The sequence below is a fragment of the Oncorhynchus kisutch genome, linkage group LG13 (assembly GCF_002021735.2).
Source record: "Oncorhynchus kisutch isolate 150728-3 linkage group LG13, Okis_V2, whole genome shotgun sequence".
NCBI classification, from domain to species: Eukaryota; Metazoa; Chordata; class Actinopteri; order Salmoniformes; family Salmonidae; genus Oncorhynchus; species Oncorhynchus kisutch.
The window spans coordinates 45,612,131-45,633,567 of record NC_034186.2 but is presented as its reverse complement, the minus strand read 5'-3'; the positions used below and the strand labels follow the sequence as shown (position 1 = coordinate 45,633,567).

Here is a 21,437-nt window from a genome sequence, read left to right as displayed (position 1 = left end):
AAACGCTGCAAGGCTCAGTTTGCCCACTATGGCCAGCCAGATAGGGTAATTTCAGATAATGGACCCCAATTCTCCGGAGTTGAGTAAAGGCTCTGCGAGAGGGCAAAGATGCCTGGAAAGCAATCCTGCAGTGGCGCAATACCCCGACAGAAGGCATGGATAGCAGCCCGGCACAGCGCCTCATTGCATGGCGCTTAAAAGCAGCTCTGCCAGTAGCTCTGCCAGTGAAGCTACGTCACAGAAGACATGTCTCCAAGTTCATCTACGACAAATCAGCAAAAGACTTACCTGAGCTCAGGGTGGGTGAAACGGTGCGAATGAAGCCACTACCAGGGGACCGGACAGGCCTCTGGAGACTCGGATCCTGTGTACAGAAAGTGGCACCACGCTTCTACTTGGTTGAAGTGAATGGATCACTGTACCGTTGTAACAGGGTTGACCTTCGGATTGCTGAGCCAGCACCTACTCAGAACCCTGATGGCCAAAGGGGTCGCATGACAAAAGACAGAACCCCAGCAAGTCACATGGGGCCTGAGGCACTGGGCGAAGAGCCAGGGGATCACAGGTCGGCCGCTCCCTCGCCCATCAATTCTCCCCTTAGACATTCAGGTGACATGCCTGTGCGGGAACCCGCAGTCCTCGCAGACAAGCCCCCTGTCTTTTCACGCTGCGGGCGTCTGTCCCAGCCACCAAAAATACTTAATATGTAGATTGTTGACAGACAGAGATAAAAGTGAAGAGAATATCAAAATGTGTTGTTGTTACCTGAAAAAATTATAATAATAAAATACTAAACTGTTCATGTTGGAAATTGTTACTAGGTTTGTTTTGTTAGTGAATTGACACCTCATGTCCTATTTTATTAAATGGAATATGTAAGATGGCACAGTGATACCATCTGTTGGTAAATGTTCATTACTGCAACTCTTGTGTTTTACCGGGGTGCTTGAGATACCCGGATGTGTTGTGATGTACTGAACAAGACTGGTTACTCGCATCAATGCCTCTGTCTCGTCATTTAACATTCAAACAATAGCCACCTAGCTAACATGGCGTCCTTCTATTTTGGCAGGGTGTTTGAGTAGGCTAAACTAGCTAGCTGCTAGCTAAGTAAGTGAAACTGAAAAAAAATGACAACCTCTCTCTCTCTCTCTAAGAAATTAATTTGTTCAAAACTGTTCAACTATAGTCTTTCTCTCTCTTTGAGTCAACTACTCACCCCATTTTATGCCCTGCAGTGCTAGCTAGCTGTAGTTTATGCTTTCAGTACTAGATTAATTATCTGATCCTTTGATTGGGTGGACAACATGTCAGTTCAAGAGCTCTGATAGGTTGGAGGACGTCTTCCAGAAGTTGTCATAAGTATTGTGCAAGTCTATGGAAGGGGGTGAGAACCATGAGCCTCCTAGGTTTAGATTTGAAGTCAATGTACCCAGAGGAGGTCAGAATCTAGCAGTAAAAATTGGACATTGTAAAAATTGGAGGATTCAGAGAGCGAAGCAATGACCCATCATAATTGTACAACATTGAGGAGTCATGAAGTTGATATTGTGTATTATTAGACCATCCACACCCTAGAGTATAAGTAGTTCTGGATTTGTGCTACTTTTCAGCAATTTTGGGAGGTCCACAGCTTCCATGGAAGAACAATTAAGACACAATGGTGTTTTTAGTCAGATTACAGTGTGGAAATTCTTACTGTAAATGTTTGAAATAATAATTTATCCAATTGATTTACATGTTGACAAATTAGAGAAAATGTTATATCATACGAGATGTGATTTGAGTATGTACGACAGATACTGTATAGGAACCTAAACCACCATGTGTTTTGGCAGTGCTAATTTGGAGGTTGGACTCATTGCCAGGAAGTAGACCTGTCATTCCGATTTCTTGCCGTGTCCTTGTTAGCTAGCTAGCAATAACCAATGTGTACCATCTGGAAAGATGATTTAAATAGTGCCTAAGCGCGACTTTATAATACATACACTCACCCCTTGTTGGTAACTTAATAGCAACAGCTAGCTATGTTGCGAGTTGGAAGAGCAGTGTCCTGGTAAGTGGGGTAATAATATTTCCAAAAGCTCAACCTTTAGCGCCAGCTGGCTAGTTTAGCTAGCTAGGCTATATCGAGTTAGTTAGCAATGCTGACCACAATACTATCTAGACAGGTTAAACAATTATACATATATAGACGTTTTCAAATAGCCAATAGTTGATGGCAGTGATGTACAACTTCTAATGAAATGACTGGTTAACTTTGCTAGATAACGTTAGTTGGCTAGAGCCGGTAGCGGCTGATTACGAAAAGGTTGTTATTCCTCAGTTGATGGTCAGGAAGCTGGTTAACTGGCCATTAGCTAGTTACGTTGTAAAACACATGCCAATCACTGACAAGCGGCCTGCTCGTAAATAGTTTTCCAACTAGCTAGCTAACGTTGGATGGGGTGTGTGCTGGCCATCTGAAAAGCAAAGGCTGACATTCTGGTAGCCAGTTAACGCAGTCAACTAAATTAGCTAGCTAACTTTACTGTAGTATTTTTAGGTAACTAACGTTACTGTAGTGTATTTAGCCAGGCAGGTGTTCAGCTAGCTTTCATATTTTTTTTTCCCGCTTTCTTTCAATCAACACTGTCATGCCCATGTTCATCATCATGTTGTAATGTACAGTTATAATTAATCTTTCAACTAATCACACCAAACTGATGTCTGCACAAGGTAGTGTTGAATTTACTTGTTGGTCTTAATCCCTGACTCGTTTTCTCTGTCTTGTCAGCGTGGCCTGCAAGAACCTGGTCTCCAAGAACATGGGGGTGAGGTTCAGGATGCCCTTGCAGAAGCTGCACCCGCTGTCCCGTGCCATCCACCACCGGTACAACGCCAGTGCCAACGCCCAGCGCCCCCCGCACTGTTCGGCAGCCCGCCACTTCACCTCCATGTCCCGGCTGCCCATGCGGCCTCCCAAGCCTCCCCCAGGCGGCCATGGCGGCTGGCGCTACCAGCAGCACCGCAATTTCTGGATGCTGCGCCTAGCCTCTAGGCTGCTCAAGCTCCGGTACATCGTGCTGGGCTCGGCAGTGGGAGGCGGGTACACCGCCAAAAAGGTACCGCACATTTGAGGTGGAGGAGAGAGAGTTGAATGTTAAGGGAATGTATCCTAGACACAGATTTTCTATTGAAAGTGCTTTGTAGTCCAGGACTAGGCTTAATCTGTGCCTGGGTTTCTGTCCCATAATTTTGATAGAGAATCTGTTTAAAATCTAGATAGTGGTTGACACTCTGACACTAATTGGCTTTACCTGTTTGGTAAGAGCTTTGAGAATAACAAACACATAGATATAGTGGTTTATTACCGTTCACACTGGGCATAGGATCAAGTGATATTGAATTTGAATGCTGCTTTTGTAATCCTAATGTATGAGTCTACCTACTGTTCTTAACATCCCGTGAAACCAAGGTTAATTGCTCTACAGTTGACTGCTGCCCTGCTAGGGTGTATGTTTATTCAGGTCACGTGACGCGCTAGGCTGCCAGCACAATGAGATGCCCTTACGAGCGTGTTATCTCAAACCCATTTCACTATATGCACCAGGTTAACATATGATTCTGTTGAAGTTTAGCTTGTGTAGGCTAGATGTCCAGACTCCCGTCTATTTTTAACCCAGACTCTTTCAAGACAGAAGAAAGGAAGGGACCTTTTAAAGACTTAACCCTTTCCTGTCACTTAGAATGTGAAATATGCCCTATTAAATACCATGGCATTGTTGAATACTCGTTTCTGATTGGCTTGAAGGGCATTCTAGAGCGTGCATTATTTAAGGGATAGTCTACGAATGCATAGAGCCCCAAGTTGATTAATAATCAACAGAGCTCAGAGTTGATTATTCCTTTTATACCATGGTTATAATTGAACACACTTGCTGCTAGAAATGTGTTAATTTGCTGGTAGAAATGTGTTCAACATCCAGTGAAAAAGCAGCTCAATCAGAACATGTAAGAAGGAACTATATAGCCATTGAATTCTATTGTGCAGGTATACCGTGCGTTATCGGGAAATAATGCACACTCAAGAATGCCCTTCAAGCCAATCAGAAATGAGTGTTCCATTGTATAATTCCCTATAATGCACGGTATAAGTCGATGGCTATGAAGTTCACTCTTACATGTTCTATGTTTGAGCTGCTTTTGAAAGCAAAAGCTGATTTTGAAAACATTATTGACATTGTTGAATTAGATTTTCATAATAGCAATATAGGACTAATGGTTTGGTTAGCTAAGCTAGCAAGTCTATTTGTTTGGTTACCAGGGCAACTCCTGTAGCTACCTAGTAGGGGTGTGCTGATCTCATCGTAATCGTATCGGTTTTATCACATTTGATACTTGTAATCGTATTTACTTGTGATCAGAAAACACGGAAGTGTGTTTTAAATGCCTGTAAAACATGAACAGTACAAAAAGTATGTATTAATGCACCATCATTTAGAGCACATCTCCGAGCACATCGTCGTGTTCCTTCACTCATTTGCACACATTGTTCAAAGTTAAATTACCCCGACGGATGAAAATGTACATGATTTTCATACTTAGTCCTATTCAATTATCAACAGAATAGGCTCTTCACCTAATGCATGGCTGGCTGGCTACTACTGCCTGCGTTTATCCCAGACACAGGTTTAGATGAAGGTAGTCTAATTCGTTTGTCCCATTTATTGTTTCACTTTCAAGAGGAGCAAATCATTTTTCCTCCCAACACTTATGCCACAACATTTGTCCAATCAAAACAAACTATCTACATTTGTCATTTTATTTTCTAATGATCTGTCGCTCTGTAAACGTGCCCGGGCAAGAATAAATAATAATAGCAAGCAAGCATGGCTTGTATCTCATCGTCAGCAATTGAATAAAGTTGACAGAAAATAACTAGATTGAGCAACAGTGACTAGCTCCAGATTCTGATTCATACATGAAGGTGAGACTTGTGCCCTGGGGGAGGTGGCAGAGATGCTTGCCTGTCTGGGGGAAATGAGAGCATCTTGTTCTAATCCAAACATTGCAGCAGGCTCAACAGATACCCTGCCCGTTTCTTTATAGAAAGAACTCGCCAATAGCACTTCATACTGTTTCAGTGAGAGAGAGATGGGTGCTGGCACCTGAAAATAAATGTATTTCAATCACGAATAATTACAAAAAGAAACTTGCGTCATAATTGTATTCAGAAAATGCTCCATATTAGTTATGATACTTGTTTTGAACGAGTACTCTGCACAGCCCTACTATCTAGTAAACCTGCTGGCTACTTCGGTGAATGTTGAACACGTTTCTAGGTGCAAATGTGTTGAATTCAGGGCTGGCTCAATTACTCTATAACCGTGTAACCGATAGTTATGGATGAAAATAAAATAACCTTTTAAGAATTATTACACATTTTTGGAACGAATAGATGCTTGAAGACGGGATGGCCGGGCATTCGTTCATTTGAGTCCGTTTCTGCCGTAACATGAACTCTTAACAACGTGATAACTTCCTGCTTTGCTGGTATGCAGGAAACTTGCAATGTTCGCCAGTCCACCTATTATGTCACCATTGGCTTGAACTGGGTACGCCCATTCCATTCAATCTATTTATATAGCTTCACGTCCATTATTTTTTTTTGCTGCTGTTCTAACAGTTAATACGGTGACCGTGGTCTTTTGGTTGGCCAGTTCCTTCATCCACAATTCCATGACCGTCACAGCCGTAGTTAGATTATAGTCGTGGTATAAGCGGGATAATCAACTCGGAAAAGATCTCTGGAAAATAATGCCACGCCGTGGAAGTGCCACTCCACTAGAACACATACCCCTTACTTATTGTCTCCTAACCCATCCCTTGAAATGTTGTTCTTGTTAGTCTTTAATGGAGGTATTTTGTTGTTGTCCCATATAAATAGAATTGTAAATTGACCATATGATTGAAATGCCACTTATGTTCTGTTTTTCCAGACCTATGAGGAGTGGAAGGATATGCTGCCTGATATGAGTGCATACAATTGGGTAATACCTGATTTTGTCTGGGAGCTGAGTGATCAAATTGACCTAGGTAGGTGTGTCCCCCTGTATGCCACAAAATGCCTCGTTAGAAGTCTGTGAACTTGAAAGTGTTAAACACCTTATCATGTTGGTTTCTTCTCTGTCAGTCAGTGCAGTGTGTGGTTGTTCAGATGTGAATTGTAAAACATTTTAATAAGCATTCAGACTGAGCCATTGCTATTTTTCTCTTAAACTGGAATCCTTGTTGCTGAAACTGCCATGTCAGTTTTGCGATATTTCAACAACGGAGGAGTTGCTGCAAACAACGAACACTGTTTTTTCACCCCCCTCTGACATCATTGCATGCGTGATATTATTTTTTTCCGATGTGCAACGCTCCCCAGCTCTGCTTTGTAAACAAAACAATAACAATAGCCGTGGGGCGGACAGTGGCGCTGTTTCCCCTACTGCGGATTCCATCTTTAAGGCTGCTTATTTAGTTTGGTTCATTTAAGTCTGATGCAAGGAGCAGAACATTTGTTCAAATGGTCAACTCCACTAACCATATCTCACTTTTCTACACACAGATAAACTAACCAAAATTCTGCCTGAATTAGAGGAGATTGCCAAGCTCCTACCCGAGTTACCTGACTTTGATAAGATAGGAGAGAACTTCACCTTCCTGAAGAGCATACTCTCCACCGGTGAGTACACAGTCTTGTCAGATAAAATGGCAATCTATTTTTTTTTTATGCTTCAATATGCCCATGTTGGACAAACCAGTTAATCAACTATTTTTGCATAGGATTAGATGTTTTTTATAGATCTTAGGTGAAGTGGCAAAAGTGCTCAACGTTTTGAGCTTTATGAATCCAGAATAGCTATTAGCACCTGCCCCAAGTGGTAGAAAGTCATACTCCACGTCATTGGTTATCTGAATTTGAAGTGGGCTTCTTTTGTCAAACCTTGTCTTATCACACCTGCATTACCTACTGTTTGCATTCTACTTTCCAGCAAACAGTTAAATGTTTTATTTTCGCCAATTTACGGTGCCAGTTCCAGCCACTTTTCACTTTCCCGCCTCTTATCTGGGCTTTTGCATCATAGATACACTTCACAAGGACATCAAACACCACAATTGGGCTGCCTTGTGTTGAAATAGTGCCGCTCAATATGCTTGCTGGAAGTCCAGAGGAAGTGAGGAGAGAGGGGACACACTCTAGGGTGTATTCACTAGGAAGCAAATTGGCTGAAATGGGGGGGGGGGGGGGGACTTTCCTGAATTTGTCCAATAAGAAACTATTGTCTTCGTTGCTAAATGTTTTCCCTTGCAGAACATTTTGCTACGGCGGTGCACTAATGAATACACCTCGAGAGCTATGGAGCAATTTCCACCCGTCTCTACGATTGACATTTTTCAAAGCATACTATAATTATGTACTGACGGCAGCTGTTTTTATAGGCTAAGTCACAGATTTTGGAATTTTGAGTACTAGAATGGACAGGAACCTTCTTCTGCTGGGCTAAAGCTCAGCCATTTTGGTTAGGGAGTTGGTCATCCATGATCTTCCAGTGCTGTGATAAGATATTGTGTAAAGTAATTTATTTTTTATGTGTCCAAACTGTATATTTGTTACCTAGGGAGCCAGACAGTTTTTTTTGTTGAGGAATGATTCCATAAATGTTTCAAGTGAACAGCCAACATTCAATTCAAACCATGCAGTCAATCCACAGCCATGCACTGACTGAGATCAGTTGATGTTATGACTTAGACAAATTGTAAATGCAACGACTACTGCTATTGTTTTCCAAGTAAACAAAAATGTAGGCATTTAAGGTCCATTTACATATATTTTAGAAGCTATTTATACATCAAATTTGTATGGAACCCATATAGATTGCATTTATAATTATATGACAATATTTTAGGGAGACAGTTGTATTACAACATTTCTGATATCACATGCCTTTTATTGTCCTGTAAAAAGAGGGATTTGGCCTCTACTGCCGTTCAGTCCAATTATTAGACTAGTTTGGATTTCTCCCTGACTAATATGGCTGCCATTTTCACCCCATTCTGGAACTTTGAGGATTTATGACATTGCCCCTCAAGTAATTTAATAGGATCTCTATGGGCTAAGTATAATTTCCAAAGTAACTGGGTCTAATTTAGGTCAATATTAGTAATTTGATATTGTATGCATGTGATGAGCATAAGTGAACAGTACCAATCCATTGATTTCACACAGTCAAATTAGGCCAATCGATTAGTTATCCTGTATAATGAGTAGTATCACAATTGCGTGCCCAGATTGAAAAAGTAGTCTCTGGACTTGCAGGACGCAGCCACAACAACAAGCTCACTTGCCACATGTGTCCAGCAGTGACCCTGCTCTGAACCCTTTTTGCTTCAGTCTTTTGATTTTTTTGTTGTGTTCTTCCTCCCCCTCACCCCCCTCCCCCTCCGCATTCTTCACAGGTGTGAGTGTGGGTAGTGAAGGAGCATCTGGTCTGCGTCTGTTGTTAGGTGTGTACACCCCACACTCAGCCCCTCCACTCTCGCGCTGTTTGAATACCCAACGTTGGTGTGTGTGTGCAGCAGCACCCTTGCACACGTGGTTAACAGGGGTTTGGAGCCAAAGACGATGTCAAGTGTTCCTGGATTGGCACCTCCTAACTCAACACGATTGGCTTTATTTATTTACCAACTGATTTATTTGTCCAATCGAGCATCACAGTGGAAATATCATAATACCCTTCAAACCTAGCAGTTAAACCATATATTTATCCCATTGGGGATTTTAAGACTTAAAATAAGCGCTGTGTTTCGCGTACGTTTACCCTGGTGGTGTGTTTTGATAACCATGTACATCTCTCTCGGACAAGGTGACTTTTATCAATATATTCTGCTCTATTTATTCTCAGATTTGAACATGCTAATTAGCTATTTAAAACTTGCACCGAATTGCCAATTTAAAGAAATGTATCCAATTTATTCATTACTACATTTAGCTAACATTAGATAGTTAATCCAGAGATTCTTACCTTTGCTTCGATTCGGCAGTCTCGTCCAGATCACGATGGTATTTGTAGTTCTTTATGATAGCCACGTTAGAAGCTAATGAGTAAATATATATATATATATATATTGATAAAAGTCACCTGTTCCTTGAGAGACTTACACGATTATCAAAACGTTACCCCAGGGTAAGCCTACACGAAACACAGCCATTTTTTTAAGTGTTTCTAAAAACAATTGGAACCTTTTCCCTGTTTGACTGCTAGGTTTTATGGGTATTCTGACTCATTCTGTGGTACTCTATGCTGCTGTCTGAGACGCCAATGACAAATTATTAATGGAAGGATTTGTCTTTTGGGTGGCCATAGTACCAGAGTGTGCTTTGATTGACACACAGGCTTTAATTGATGCAGAGGATTTAACCTTACGTCATATTGATATCAAAAGGGTGCAGAGAAGGACATTTTGTGTACTGTCCCATTGTGTAATTGAATTCCTCTAAAAACACAATTCCTCTGAAAACTGAATTGGACAAACTTGGAATGAATTGAATTGGATATGATAATGACTATCTTTATCCTTCTCGTCTACAGTGCTCTTAACAACAGATACAGTCTGTTTGTTTTGCATAGTCTCCTCTTCTCCCTTGTCATGCAGTTTAGTCTGATTGTGGCTTTTGTCTGTTCTGCTTGTGTGTTTCTGTATTTTGACTTTCAAGATCCTCCTCTCTCTCTGGCTTCCCTGGGCTCTCCCCCCTCCTGTACTTACATTATGGGATCCCTTATCCTTGGCTGAGAGGGCTCTCCTTGTCTGCTGGTAGCTGATGCTTCTCAAATGTTTGGAAGAAGCGCAGTGTCTTTGAGGAATGCAAACACCTCGAACCACATCCCTCCCTGTTCTTTGACTTGCTAAAACAATGGGTGTATTCCTTTCATGTCCCAAGTGGTTCCCTATGTAGTGCACTACTTTAGACATGGGCCCATGCAGCTCTTTTCAAAAGTAGGGCACTATATAAGGAATAGAGTTCCATTTGGGACGCAGTCCTGTACGGTATGTGCGAGGCTTGTTATTGCGAGGCTTGTCATTGGCTGGACGAGAGATTGTTGTTCCATAACACTCAAGGGCAGTTTTTAAGCGATAAAGCCTGTGGTGGTTTGGTTTATGGCCTATACACCACGACGAACGGCTGTTCTAAAGCACGACGCAACACGGAGTGCCTGGATACAGCCCTTAGCTGTGGTGTATTGGCAATATACCACAAACACCTGAGGTTCCTTAATGCTATTATAAACTGGTTACCAAAGTAATTAGAGCAGGACAAATTACCACGGCTTTCAGCCAATCAGCAAATTCTATTGTGAGCAATATTTTCCAAACATTTGAGATTCTGTCACATGGGACCGGGTGCTTCTTCTGATCTGGGGCATAGATAAAGGCCTCTCTAATGTTGGGCATGCCAATACTTTTGACTCATTATTACTTATTGCTAATAAACTATTAAAGATAATGTATTATCATGTGTGGGTAACCTTATGTTTGTCAAGTGTTATAATTGACTGTTTTGTTGTCTCCTAGCAGAAGCCCCCGGGGACACTCCAGTGAAAGCAGCCACAGAGGCCCCGGTCACCGCCACACCGGAGGCCAGCGACAAACAGTTCAAGAAGGCAAGTATGCTCTGCACCGCCTTACTAGCTTACCCTCGCTCAGCCTCGCTCCCTGTGACATATAGCTGTGTCTCATTGTAGAAAGAAACTGCTGCTTGCTGAGTTCGCAGTTTGGGGCAATTCCATTTCAGCTCCAGGCAATTTGGGAAATGAAGTGAGATTCAGTTCTTGAGTTGAAAACTACTAGAGGTAAAGGGCAGTATTCAGGTTGTTAACTGAATTTCTGCTTATTTTTACTGGAATTGACCCCCATTCTGGCTGCCTGTTTATGGATAAGTGGTTTTTAATATTGTATGTTGTTGACCATTGAAAATAGCAGATATTTGTACTCTGTACAACTGAGGTTCGTATCCCAGCTTTTATTTTGTCACATGTACAAAATGATATTTTTTCCTGCTAGGGAATGCAGGTATGTTTTTTTTTGTGTTACCATTTGTGACATGGAGGTGATCATTAAGTCCTCAATCTTTTAGAGTAATTACATCATGGCTAGAAAATCATATGGGCTATATGCACTTATGCTGATTATTTGCCCTTGCTTTTTCCAGAAGTCTCATGCTGCATTCAGGAGATGATACTCTAGCTTCTGAACAGCACTTTTGTATCTTCCTCTGTTTCATTCCCGTTGTCTTCACATACTGCCCATTTTGTATTGTTCCTCTGCTCCCAAGGGGCTCTTCCACTGTTGTCCTCTCAAGTTCAATGGAATAGTCCTGCTTTTAATGTTTTCACGCTGTTCAACCCTAGTGACTTTCATATGTTAAAAAGAGTGACCTATTGTAGAACAGTAGGCTGAATATTAGACAATCTATGGCATCCATATACCTCTACCCTGCTTTTAATCGAAAGCAGTGGTCCCAACATGGGGACCGTTGGGCTTGAGCTTAGCTCATCTCCCACTGGCCTGCATCACGCTTTCTGCTCCATCCTTGACAGATCACTCATTGCTAGAAGTCCTGGTTAGCGGATTCACAGATTTTCTGCTTATTCCCTCCTGATTCCAGCAATATTCAAAATGGGATTTCTGGAAAACCTGAGAAATTTGCAACCCTATTCCCAGTGCAGCTTGCTTCGCTAATCATCAGGCTGATTTTAGCAGAGAATATCCTTTTCAATATAATTACATGTGTGAATATCAGCCACACTTTAAATAGTTTACCCACTTTCAATTATGTATCCAGTACATCTACACATGGGCTTTTTTTCTTCAAGACCTCAATCCATAATTTCTTGAGTGTTCAGTTGTCATATCTACATTGCCTCGTCTAGCATAATTATTCTTTAAGTTGCAGGGTATCAGTTGTGTTTTGGTATGACTAAAAAAGCCATAGTGATGGAAGACTGCTAAGAAACCATTACTCTACAGAATCCTTCCCTGTGTGCCACTGGCTGAGAGACACTGGTTGGGATATCAGTTGCTTCGTCCGCGTTCAGATCTCCAGACTGGCAAGTCTGTTCTGGAGTCTCTTTGACAGAGAAAGACTGACTTTGTTGGGTACCGGTGATGGTGGCAAGATCTAGGAGCTAGACGTCGATTCAGTTTACCCACAAGCTTTGACAGAATGGTGACCATCGATGATGATGGGCATGGGCTAGGCATAGATCGACATTGGGTTGTCTAGCTGTAGGTCAGCCCTGGCTCCAGCTCCAGCTTAGTTGGTTGGTCAGTGGGTTGCTGGACTGACAGGTACAGTAGGTTGTGTTGACGGCTGTGTTGCTCCTGCCTCTCTCTCACTGTGACGTCCCTCAGGGTCTGCTCGGCGAGCTCATTCTCATTCAACAGCAGATCCAGCAGGCCGAGGAGGAGGTCCGGCGGGCCGCCGCATCCAAAAACGCACGGCCAAGCCCAGATCCCGCCCCCAGCCCACCCCCACGCCCGCGCCTGATACCCGAGCCAATGCCAACCACCACCCCGAACCCCAGTCCCAGCCCCCCTCAGCAGAAACGCAAGGTGAAGGTCCTACCTACCCCCCCCCCCTCCCACCACCCAGCTCTCATCTGTAGAAGCCCCCTTCAGAACGTAAACAGTAGAACTGCCCACAAAACCACCCGCCCACCTCAGGATGGACAAACCCCCTGCCGTTTAAATTCACACGAATGGAGATTTGCTGAGTAATTTAATATGGAATGCTGTTTATGAGATTGGTGGATGAAATTCCTATGGTCCTATACCGTTTGGATTTGCCTCATTTAGCAACCCTAGAGCTCCTTCCTAGCTCACTATCCTATGTGAAGTGGACAAGAAGGCACTGTGGTGCACTTTATTGTATCTATAGTCATTGTTGATTTAAACTGCAGTCTTTTTATAGCTTCGGCTATATGCTACAAGCAACGAATTGTACTGTGCATTGTTACTTTCTGATCGCTGAGTACAATGAAATGATATTAGCAAATATTCAATTAACAGCATCTTTTGTATCACTTTGCAAATTTCTGGTCAGCTTTGAATTCATTCTGGTCTAGCTGCTTTTGTCTTATAAAGTTAGTTTGCATATGCTATTTAGCCTATATACACAGTTCCTTGTAAAAGTATTCACCCCCTTGGCGTTTTTGCTATTTTGTTTCATTACAACCTGTAATTTAAATGGATTTTTATTTGAATTTCATGTAATGGACATACACAAAATAGTCCAAATTGGTGAAGTGAAATGGAAAAAAATTACTTGTTTCCTAAAACAATAAATGTAAAACAGAAAAGTGGTGCATGCATATGTATTCACCCCCTTTGCTATGAAGCCCCTAAATAAGATCTGGTGCAACCAATTACCTTCAGAAATCACATAATTAGTTAGATTGCACACAGGTGGACTTTATTTCAGTATCACATGATCTCAGTATAGATACAACTGTATTAAAGGCTCCAGAGTCTGCAACACCACTAAGCAAGTGGCACCACCAAGCAAGTGGCACCATGAAGACCAAGGAGCTCTCCTAACAGGTCAGGGACAAAGTTGTGGAGAAGTACAGATCAGGGTTGTGATAAAAAAAAAAATCTGAAACTTTGAACATCCCACGGAGCACCATTAAATCCATTATGAAAGAATATGGCACCGCAACAAACCTGCCAAGAGTGCCGCCCACCACAACTCACGGACCAGGCAAGGAGGGCATTAATCAGAGAGGCATCAAAGAGACCAAAGATAACCTTGAAAGACCTGCAAAGCTCCACAGCGGAGATTGGAGTATTTGTCCATACGACCACTTTAAGCCATACACTTCACAGAGCTGGAAGGAAGAGAAGCTAGAAAAAAGCCATTGCTAAAAGAAAACAATAAGCAAACACGTTTGGGATTCGCCAAGAGGCATGTGGGAGACTCTCCAAACATATGGATGAAGGTACTTTGGTTCGATAAGACTAAAATGTAGATTTTTGGCCATTAAGGAAAACGCTATGTCTGGTGCAAACCCAACACCTCTCATCACCCCGAGAACCGCATCCCTACAGTGAAGCGTGGTGGCAGCATCATGCTGTGGGGATGTTTAATATCGGCATGGACTGGGAAACTGGTCAGAATTGAAGGAATGATGGATGGTGCTAGATACAGGGAAATTCTTGTGGGAAACCTGTTTCAGTCTTCCAGAGATTTGACACTGGGAAAGAGGGTCACCTTCCAGCAGGACAGTGACCATAAGCATACTGCTAAAGCAACACTCGAGTGGTTTAAGGGGAAATGTTTAAATGTCTTTGAATGGCCTAGTCAAAGCCCAGTCCTCAATCCAATTGAGATCTATGGTATGGCTTAAGATTCCTGTACACCAGCGGAACCCATCCAACTTGAAGGAGCTGGAGCTTTTTTGCCTTGACGAATGAGCAAAGATCCCAGTGGCTAGATGTGCCAAGCTTATAGAGACATACCCCAAGAGACTTGCAGCTGTAATTCCTGCAAAAGGTGGCTCTACAAAGTATTGACTTTGGGGGGTGAATACTTATGCACGCTCAAGTTTTCTGTATTTTTTTGGTCCTATTTCTTGTTTGTTTCAAAATAAAAAATATATTTTACATCTTCAAAGTGGTAGGCATGTTGTGTAAATCAAAAGCTACAAACCCTCTAAAAATCGACTTTAATTCCAGGTTGTAAGGCAACAAAATAGGAAAAATGCCAGGGGGTGAATACTTTCACCAGGCACTGTAGGCTGCATTGCAGTAGCACACATCTCGCTTTATTCAACCTACCTTAACATACTACCCCATCATCCCCCGCAAACTTCCTATTAATGTGAGCAGACATTGGAAAACATCATCCATCCACATGGTGTCCCTCAGGGCAGTGTGCTGTGACCGCTATGTTGTGCCACTGGTGGGATGGCATGTCTGATGTCTGGAAATCTCAGAATCACCTGTCACCAGTTCAGTACCGCAGTAACATAGCCTAGGCTCCCTATCTCATGAGAGCCGCTGGACTACGGCCAACAGTCCTCCCGTAACACTTCACTAACGTACGGACAACCTACACTGCATGGAGTGGAGGGACATACCGCTGCATGGTGTGCTGTGCACTTCTGGAATTATCCCAAATGTCAGTTATACAGTGAAATCTATCTAATTGGGTATAGGCCTATATCAGGATGTAAGAATCAGTACTAGATCTTTCTTCTTAGTCCACTAATCAGATTAACTGCTATAGCCTATTATCACAACATTGCAATTTGCACGTAGTTAGCACAATCACCTTTGCTATAGCCCCTTTCTCTCATCTATCAGTGTGTGTACTGTACTTGCTTGTGTGTGTGTGTGTGTGTGTTTAATCTGTCCCTTCTTGCTGTCCCAATCCATCCGCTCACTGGTGCTCTGTCTCCTTCTGTCTCTGCTTTGTGATCTCCACCTCTCAAAAATTAATTGCAGGTGTGGAACTCTTTAATCTGGGGAGGGGCTGCTGAAATCATGAAAAATCATGTTTGATCATTCTGTAATAATCTTGATAATGATCTCTTGATGATTGGTATAATTCAGACGTCTTTTACAGGGCCTGATTTAACTTTTTTTTTTTTTTTGCACTATGATTTACTGTATTACATGTTAAGACCAAACAAATGACTTCAACCTGGACTGGAATCAGTTTTCCCCCCTTTTTTTTCTATTAACTTGGCTTTCCTTCGCTGCGGTGCCCACTGGTCTGTGTAATGTAACGTGCACGTTAGCTGTCTGTGATGATGCTAGTGGTCTCAGTGGGTTTGGAGTGGCTCACAGTGGGTGATGAGTTAAATGTCCCAGACATGTGAGAGAGAGGGTTAATGAACTTGCTCTCTGTCTCCAGTCTTCAGACAAGGAGAAGGTGGACCAGCTTCAAGAGGAACTGCTCCGAACTCAGGTACAGCCCAATATGGTCCGTATCCTTCCCTGTTTTAACAGACCCCAATTATTTTATACCACATAATAAAAATCCGGGTTTACTGGTTGCAAAATAGCTTGGGAAGATATTTCCGATATAACGATTCCATGGCACATTGTGTGTGTGAACTGATACACAAAACAACGCCTGATTCAACACTTCAGGTTTTTCAGTTTAAATTATTATCTGAATTTCTTGCCACCAACAGAATGTTATATACACCCACTAGGCAGTTTATTAGGTACACCAACCCGTTCACGAAAATGGAGTCACGTGGCCGTGGCTTGCTAAACAAAGCAGGCAGACAGGCATCAACGGGTTCAATGTATTGTAAGAATGGGCGAAACGAGTGACCTAAACGACTTTGAGCGTCGTATGATCGTCGATGCCAGGCACACTGGATCCAGTATCAAATGGATGGGCCAATAAAATAAATCCAGTTCTTTCCTTAAATAGACCCCACTTGTAAGGTACCACATTGACCTTGTGAAGTCAGGTTTAGAAAAATCCAGTTTACTTTGACAAATGGACTGAGTGAAAGCGAGGATTTGTTGTTAAAGCTTGAACTTCTTTCTCTCTTGCACGTAGATGAAGTACCAGCGCATGCTGGAGAGACTGGAGAAGGAGAACAAGGACTTGAGGAAAGTGGTGCTGCAGAAAGATGAGAAGGGCATCCACCAGAGGAAGATCAAGGTGTGTGTGAGTCACGCACACCACACACACACTTACACAGTCATGCACATACACACACCAGTGTTCTGCATGGTAGTACAAGTTAATCAATGAGTTTGTTTCAAAACACTGTCTCCTGAAGAAATAGACTCAATCTCCCATCAGGCATTACCCTAAAGTATTTTTCTATCTGTGTTCTTTTCTACAGAAGTCTCTGATTGACATGTACTCTGAGGTCCTGGACATCCTCTCAGACTTTGACTCCAACTACAACACCCAGGATCACCTACCCAGGGTAAAGATAAACCAAAGGATCATGGTTGTCTGGAAATGCAATCAAATGAAGGAGACACAATTTTTTTATGTTCATGTTTCTTTAGTAGATCCCATAAATATTGGGGCCATACTTGGCAACAGAAGTAACCATTTTAAATTGAAATAGTTTCCTTCGGCTCAAAATGTGTATCAGCCAATTAAATTAAATTGATTTATGACAGAACGCTAAATTGGCGCTGGTCCCATTAGATAAGATGGCACACATTATCCCTATGCTAACCTCACCAGGTGGCAGTGATTATATCCTGGAAGAAATTCTTAATCTGCCCATCAAAGATCTTAGACTTTATATCCACCAACTAATGGAATTTCTTAAAATGGGTCAACCCTAACCACTAGAAGGATATTTTAAAACTAAGAATTCAAGGTTTACTTTTGTTCCTTTGTTCTGTAACAAAATGTTGTCCATATTGCATTTTAATTTGATTAGGATTCCCGTTAGCTGACGACATAACGTCAGCTAATCTAATCTTCGTGGGGTCCAACACAGAACTAAAAAGACATTACAATTTATATTAAGACACCACAAACTAGAGGTCGACCGATTAATCGGCATGGCCGATTACACTGCATCCTAAGAGGAAACTGCGTGGCAGGCTGACCACCTGTTACGCAAGCGCAGCAAGGAGCCAAGGTCAGTTGCTAGCTAACATTAAACTTATCTTATAAAAAACAATCAATCTAAACATAATCGCTAATTAACTACATATCGTTGATGATATTACTAGTTTAACTAGCTATTCCTGCGTTGCAAGTAATCAATGCGGTGCCTGTCAATTTATTATTGAATCACAGCCTACTTCGCCAAACGGGTGATGATTTCACAAGCGCATTCGCGAAAGAAGCACTGTCGTTGCACGAATGTACCTAACCATAAACATCAATGCCTTTCTTAAAATCAATACACAAGTATATTTTTTTTAAACCTGCATATTTATTTAAAATAAATTATTTTTAGCAGGCAATATTAACTAGGGAAATTGTCACTTCTCTTGCATTCTGTGCAAGCAGAGTCAGGGTAAATGCAGCATTTTGGGCCGCCTGGCTCGTTGCGAACTGTGTGAAGACCATTTCTTCCTAACAAAGCCCGTAATTAATTTGCCATAATTTCACATAATTATGACATAACATTGAAGCTTGTGCAATGTAACAGCAATACTTATGGATGCCACCCATTCGATAAAACATGAAACGGTTCTGTTTTTCACTGAAAGAATAAACGTTTTGTTTTCGAAATGATAGTTTCCGGATTTGGCCATATGAATTATCTAAGGCTCGTATTTCTGTGTATTTATATTATAATTACATCTATGATTTGATAGAGCAGTCTGAGTGAGCGGTGGTAGGCAGCAGCAGGCTCGTAATGCTTGAAGCACAGCGCTGTTTATGACTTCGAGCCTATCAACTCCTGAGATTAGGCTGGCAATACTGTAGTGTCTATTAGAACATAGTCAAAGGTATATGAAATACAAATGGTATAGAGAGAAATAGTCCAAAAATAACTACAACCTAAAACGTCTTACCTGGGAATATTGAAGACTCATGTTAAAAGGAACCACCAGCTTTCATATGTTCTCATATGATGCAAAAATGTATCATACACAGATTACTTTGATGTCTTGAATTTGCCTGTCTGGTTTGGTGGTTGTGTTTTGTTGCTACTATACACCAATTGGTTTGAGGAATACTCTAGTTTCTTGAAGAATATAACATTCCTAAAGAACATCTAAAAACTGGATAGTCATTTGATGCATCCTTGACTAGGCTACTAATATTAGACAACATTTTTAAGTTTTCGCATGAACAAAATCCCACGTGTTTGTTTCCGTTTCACACACATCCATGTGCGTTTCTGCAAAACAGATAAATGAGGACCTCTCAACATTGAAGTTTCCTAAAAATTAAAACCAAAGAGCCTTATGGATTTGTCAAATAGAATGTAGGCTACCATTATCACCATCGCTTCTAGGTGGCACACTGCTAAACGGTGAATGAATGTTGGCTATAGCTATGTGCACTCTGTTTAGCTACTGTACACTAATGCCCATCCTCCTCGAGCATGGGCATGTAATATAACGGGCATGTAATATAGCATATGCACTATGCTTATTAGGCAATAGCAGTGTGTTTGTGTGCTTGGCTGAACGAGGTAGCTCCTTACTCAATCCATTCTCCATCTTCAACCTGTTGGATGCAGGCTACGTCCCTTTTCAACACGCAAACCCAATAGAGGTGAATCAACGTTTCAAAGGGGGAAAGGGGGAAAAACTCATGTGAGATTTTGATCCATTGCTACGATCTGCGACAAATGACGTGGACCAGAGAGGAATTTGAGCAGTCAGTCGAATACACGGTCATGGTTTGCTTTGATGTTCAAAACGTGCTCTCTAGGTTTAGGACGCTCCCATGAACACGTGTTGGAACACCAGCTACGTGAACGATTTGATTTGGCTGATGCAGAACTTGTTCCAGAACAATACCACTTCCACGTGGTTAGCATAGGGCTAACGTGAGCCATTTGAGCTGATGGGACCAGCTACAATTTAGCGTTCTGTCACGTGCAAGTAAATCAACGATTTTAATTGGTTGATACGGATTTCGAGCCGGAGAAACTGCTTAAATTGAAATGGTTGCTTATGTTTGCAAATATGGCCCCGACCTTTCCTCTTGTAAAGGCGTTGTTATGAAATGCTATGCCTCTACTGTCTGTCACACATTTCATCCAACCCTCCGCCTCCCTGCCATCTTCCTCCTTCCCTCCCTCTACTGCGCTATACTCTAGGTGGTGGTGGTGGGAGACCAGAGTGCAGGGAAGACCAGTGTGTTGGAGATGATCGCCCAGGCTAGGATCTTCCCCCGGGGCTCTGGAGAAATGATGACCCGCTCTCCTGTCAAGGTAGAAGAACTCATTTACCAGACTGCCTTAACCCCCTCAAAATCCCTAACTTCCAGCGCTGTAGCTACAAAGATGTATAAGATCCAACGCTTACTTGGTGTTTGTTATTTTATCTGGGATTTGGTACATCCATTTTGTAATTGATGTATAGCTGTTGATTTTTGGAGAATATAACTTTAAGTGGCAGAGTGACTGCTTTGTTGTTTTTTTGAATCCCAGATTGCCCCTTTTTAAGGCAACCTGTCCAAACCTTACCTACTGCTGAGGCAATGCTTTGATGGATTTCTTCTTAGGCTCTGTAGGTCTACACGGTTCCATATGGGACGTTCTAGTCCTCAGTTTGATTGGTTGAATGAGGCCTGTGGGGTCTGGATGGATGGGCAGCATTACCAGACTACTGTTGTGGTTTTGGCCTGGGGACTTTGAAAGTGGTCAATTACATTTTGCCGCCTGCTGTTCTCTCCCCCTCCACTAGGTGACGCTAAGCGAGGGTCCGCACCACGTAGCCATGTTCAAGGACAGCAGCCGAGAGTTCGACCTGGGCAAAGAGGAGGACGTAAGTTTTATACAGCATACATATGTGCAGGAGGGGTGACTGGACTGTAAACAAATGGGGAAATCTGCCTCTTTTCAATCTTAATTCATTCACTTGTTTTCTTGTTTATTCACTCATTCATTTATTAATTATTGTCCCTGAAGCTGGCTGCCCTGAGACATGAGATCGAGCTGAGGATGAGGAAGAGTGTCAAGGAGGGACAGACAGTCAGCCCTGAGGTGAGGACAGAACCTCTAAAGCTTTCAGCTTTAAGAATGTGTACTTCAGTTTGTGCCTAAATGTTTGTTTCCATATGGCAGACGATCTCTCTGAGTGTCAAAGGACCAGGCATCCAGAGGATGGTACTAGTTGACTTACCAGGAGTCATCAGTGTGAGTGTACACACACACACACACACACAGCTACACACGCGCAGAAGCACATACAGAAACACACTTGCACACACGCTTGTGTACATTAACAGTGACCATACAGTGTTAGGTGCAGTGATGCTATGTAACTCCTCTCAGACGGTGACAGCGGGCATGGCAGCCGACACCAAGGAGACCATATTCAGCATCAGCAAGAACTACATGCAGAACCCCAACGCCATCATCCTCTGCATCCAGGGTGAGTGAACGCTGGAGTCCGCCCACTTTTCATGATCAAATATGAACAGATCATCCTTGAGCTCCTTTTCTTCTTCCCCTCCGCTCCTCTATTCCCTTCTCTTCGGTCTCATCTCTCCTCTCTGCTGCCTCCCCTATTCCTTTACCTCACCTGCTCTTCCCGAACCCTCCATCTCTCTTTCTCGTCCTCAGATGGGTCAGTGGATGCGGAGCGCAGCATCGTCACAGACCTGGTCAGTCAAATGGACCCGCAGGGGAAGAGGACCATATTTGTCCTGACCAAAGTAGACCTGGCAGAGAAGAACCTGGCCAGCCCTAACCGGGTGAGATTCGCAAACACACACACGT

The 21,437-nt window shown here is 42.5% G+C and overlaps 1 protein-coding gene across 14 annotated transcripts in view; it reads left to right on the top strand.

Annotated features, from left to right (window-relative positions):
* The first annotated feature begins 1,836 nt into the window (after positions 1–1,836).
* opa1 (OPA1 mitochondrial dynamin like GTPase) overlaps positions 1,837–21,437 on the top strand; it is a 56,504-nt gene continuing 36,903 nt past the window's right edge. Inside the window, exons 1-16 of one of the 14 annotated variants that reach the window (XM_031786384.1) lie at positions 1,837–2,056; positions 2,777–3,104; positions 5,982–6,078; positions 6,596–6,712; positions 8,488–8,535; positions 10,606–10,691; positions 12,442–12,642; positions 15,947–16,000; positions 16,610–16,714; positions 16,902–16,988; positions 19,812–19,925; positions 20,401–20,481; positions 20,625–20,699; positions 20,781–20,852; positions 20,991–21,090; positions 21,282–21,412. In XM_031786384.1, the coding sequence (XP_031642244.1) occupies positions 2,028–2,056; positions 2,777–3,104; positions 5,982–6,078; positions 6,596–6,712; positions 8,488–8,535; positions 10,606–10,691; positions 12,442–12,642; positions 15,947–16,000; positions 16,610–16,714; positions 16,902–16,988; positions 19,812–19,925; positions 20,401–20,481; positions 20,625–20,699; positions 20,781–20,852; positions 20,991–21,090; positions 21,282–21,412 (1,725 nt within the window). In that variant the 5' untranslated portion in view covers positions 1,837–2,027. Of the gene's footprint in view, positions 2,057–2,776; positions 3,105–5,981; positions 6,079–6,595; positions 6,713–8,487; positions 8,536–10,602; positions 10,692–12,441; positions 12,643–15,946; positions 16,001–16,609; positions 16,721–16,901; positions 16,989–19,811; positions 19,926–20,400; positions 20,482–20,624; positions 20,700–20,780; positions 20,853–20,990; positions 21,091–21,281; positions 21,413–21,437 lie in introns of all 14 variants that reach the window. The other 13 variants (XM_020498509.2, XM_020498510.2, XM_020498511.2 and 10 more) reach the window with 13 other exon arrangements.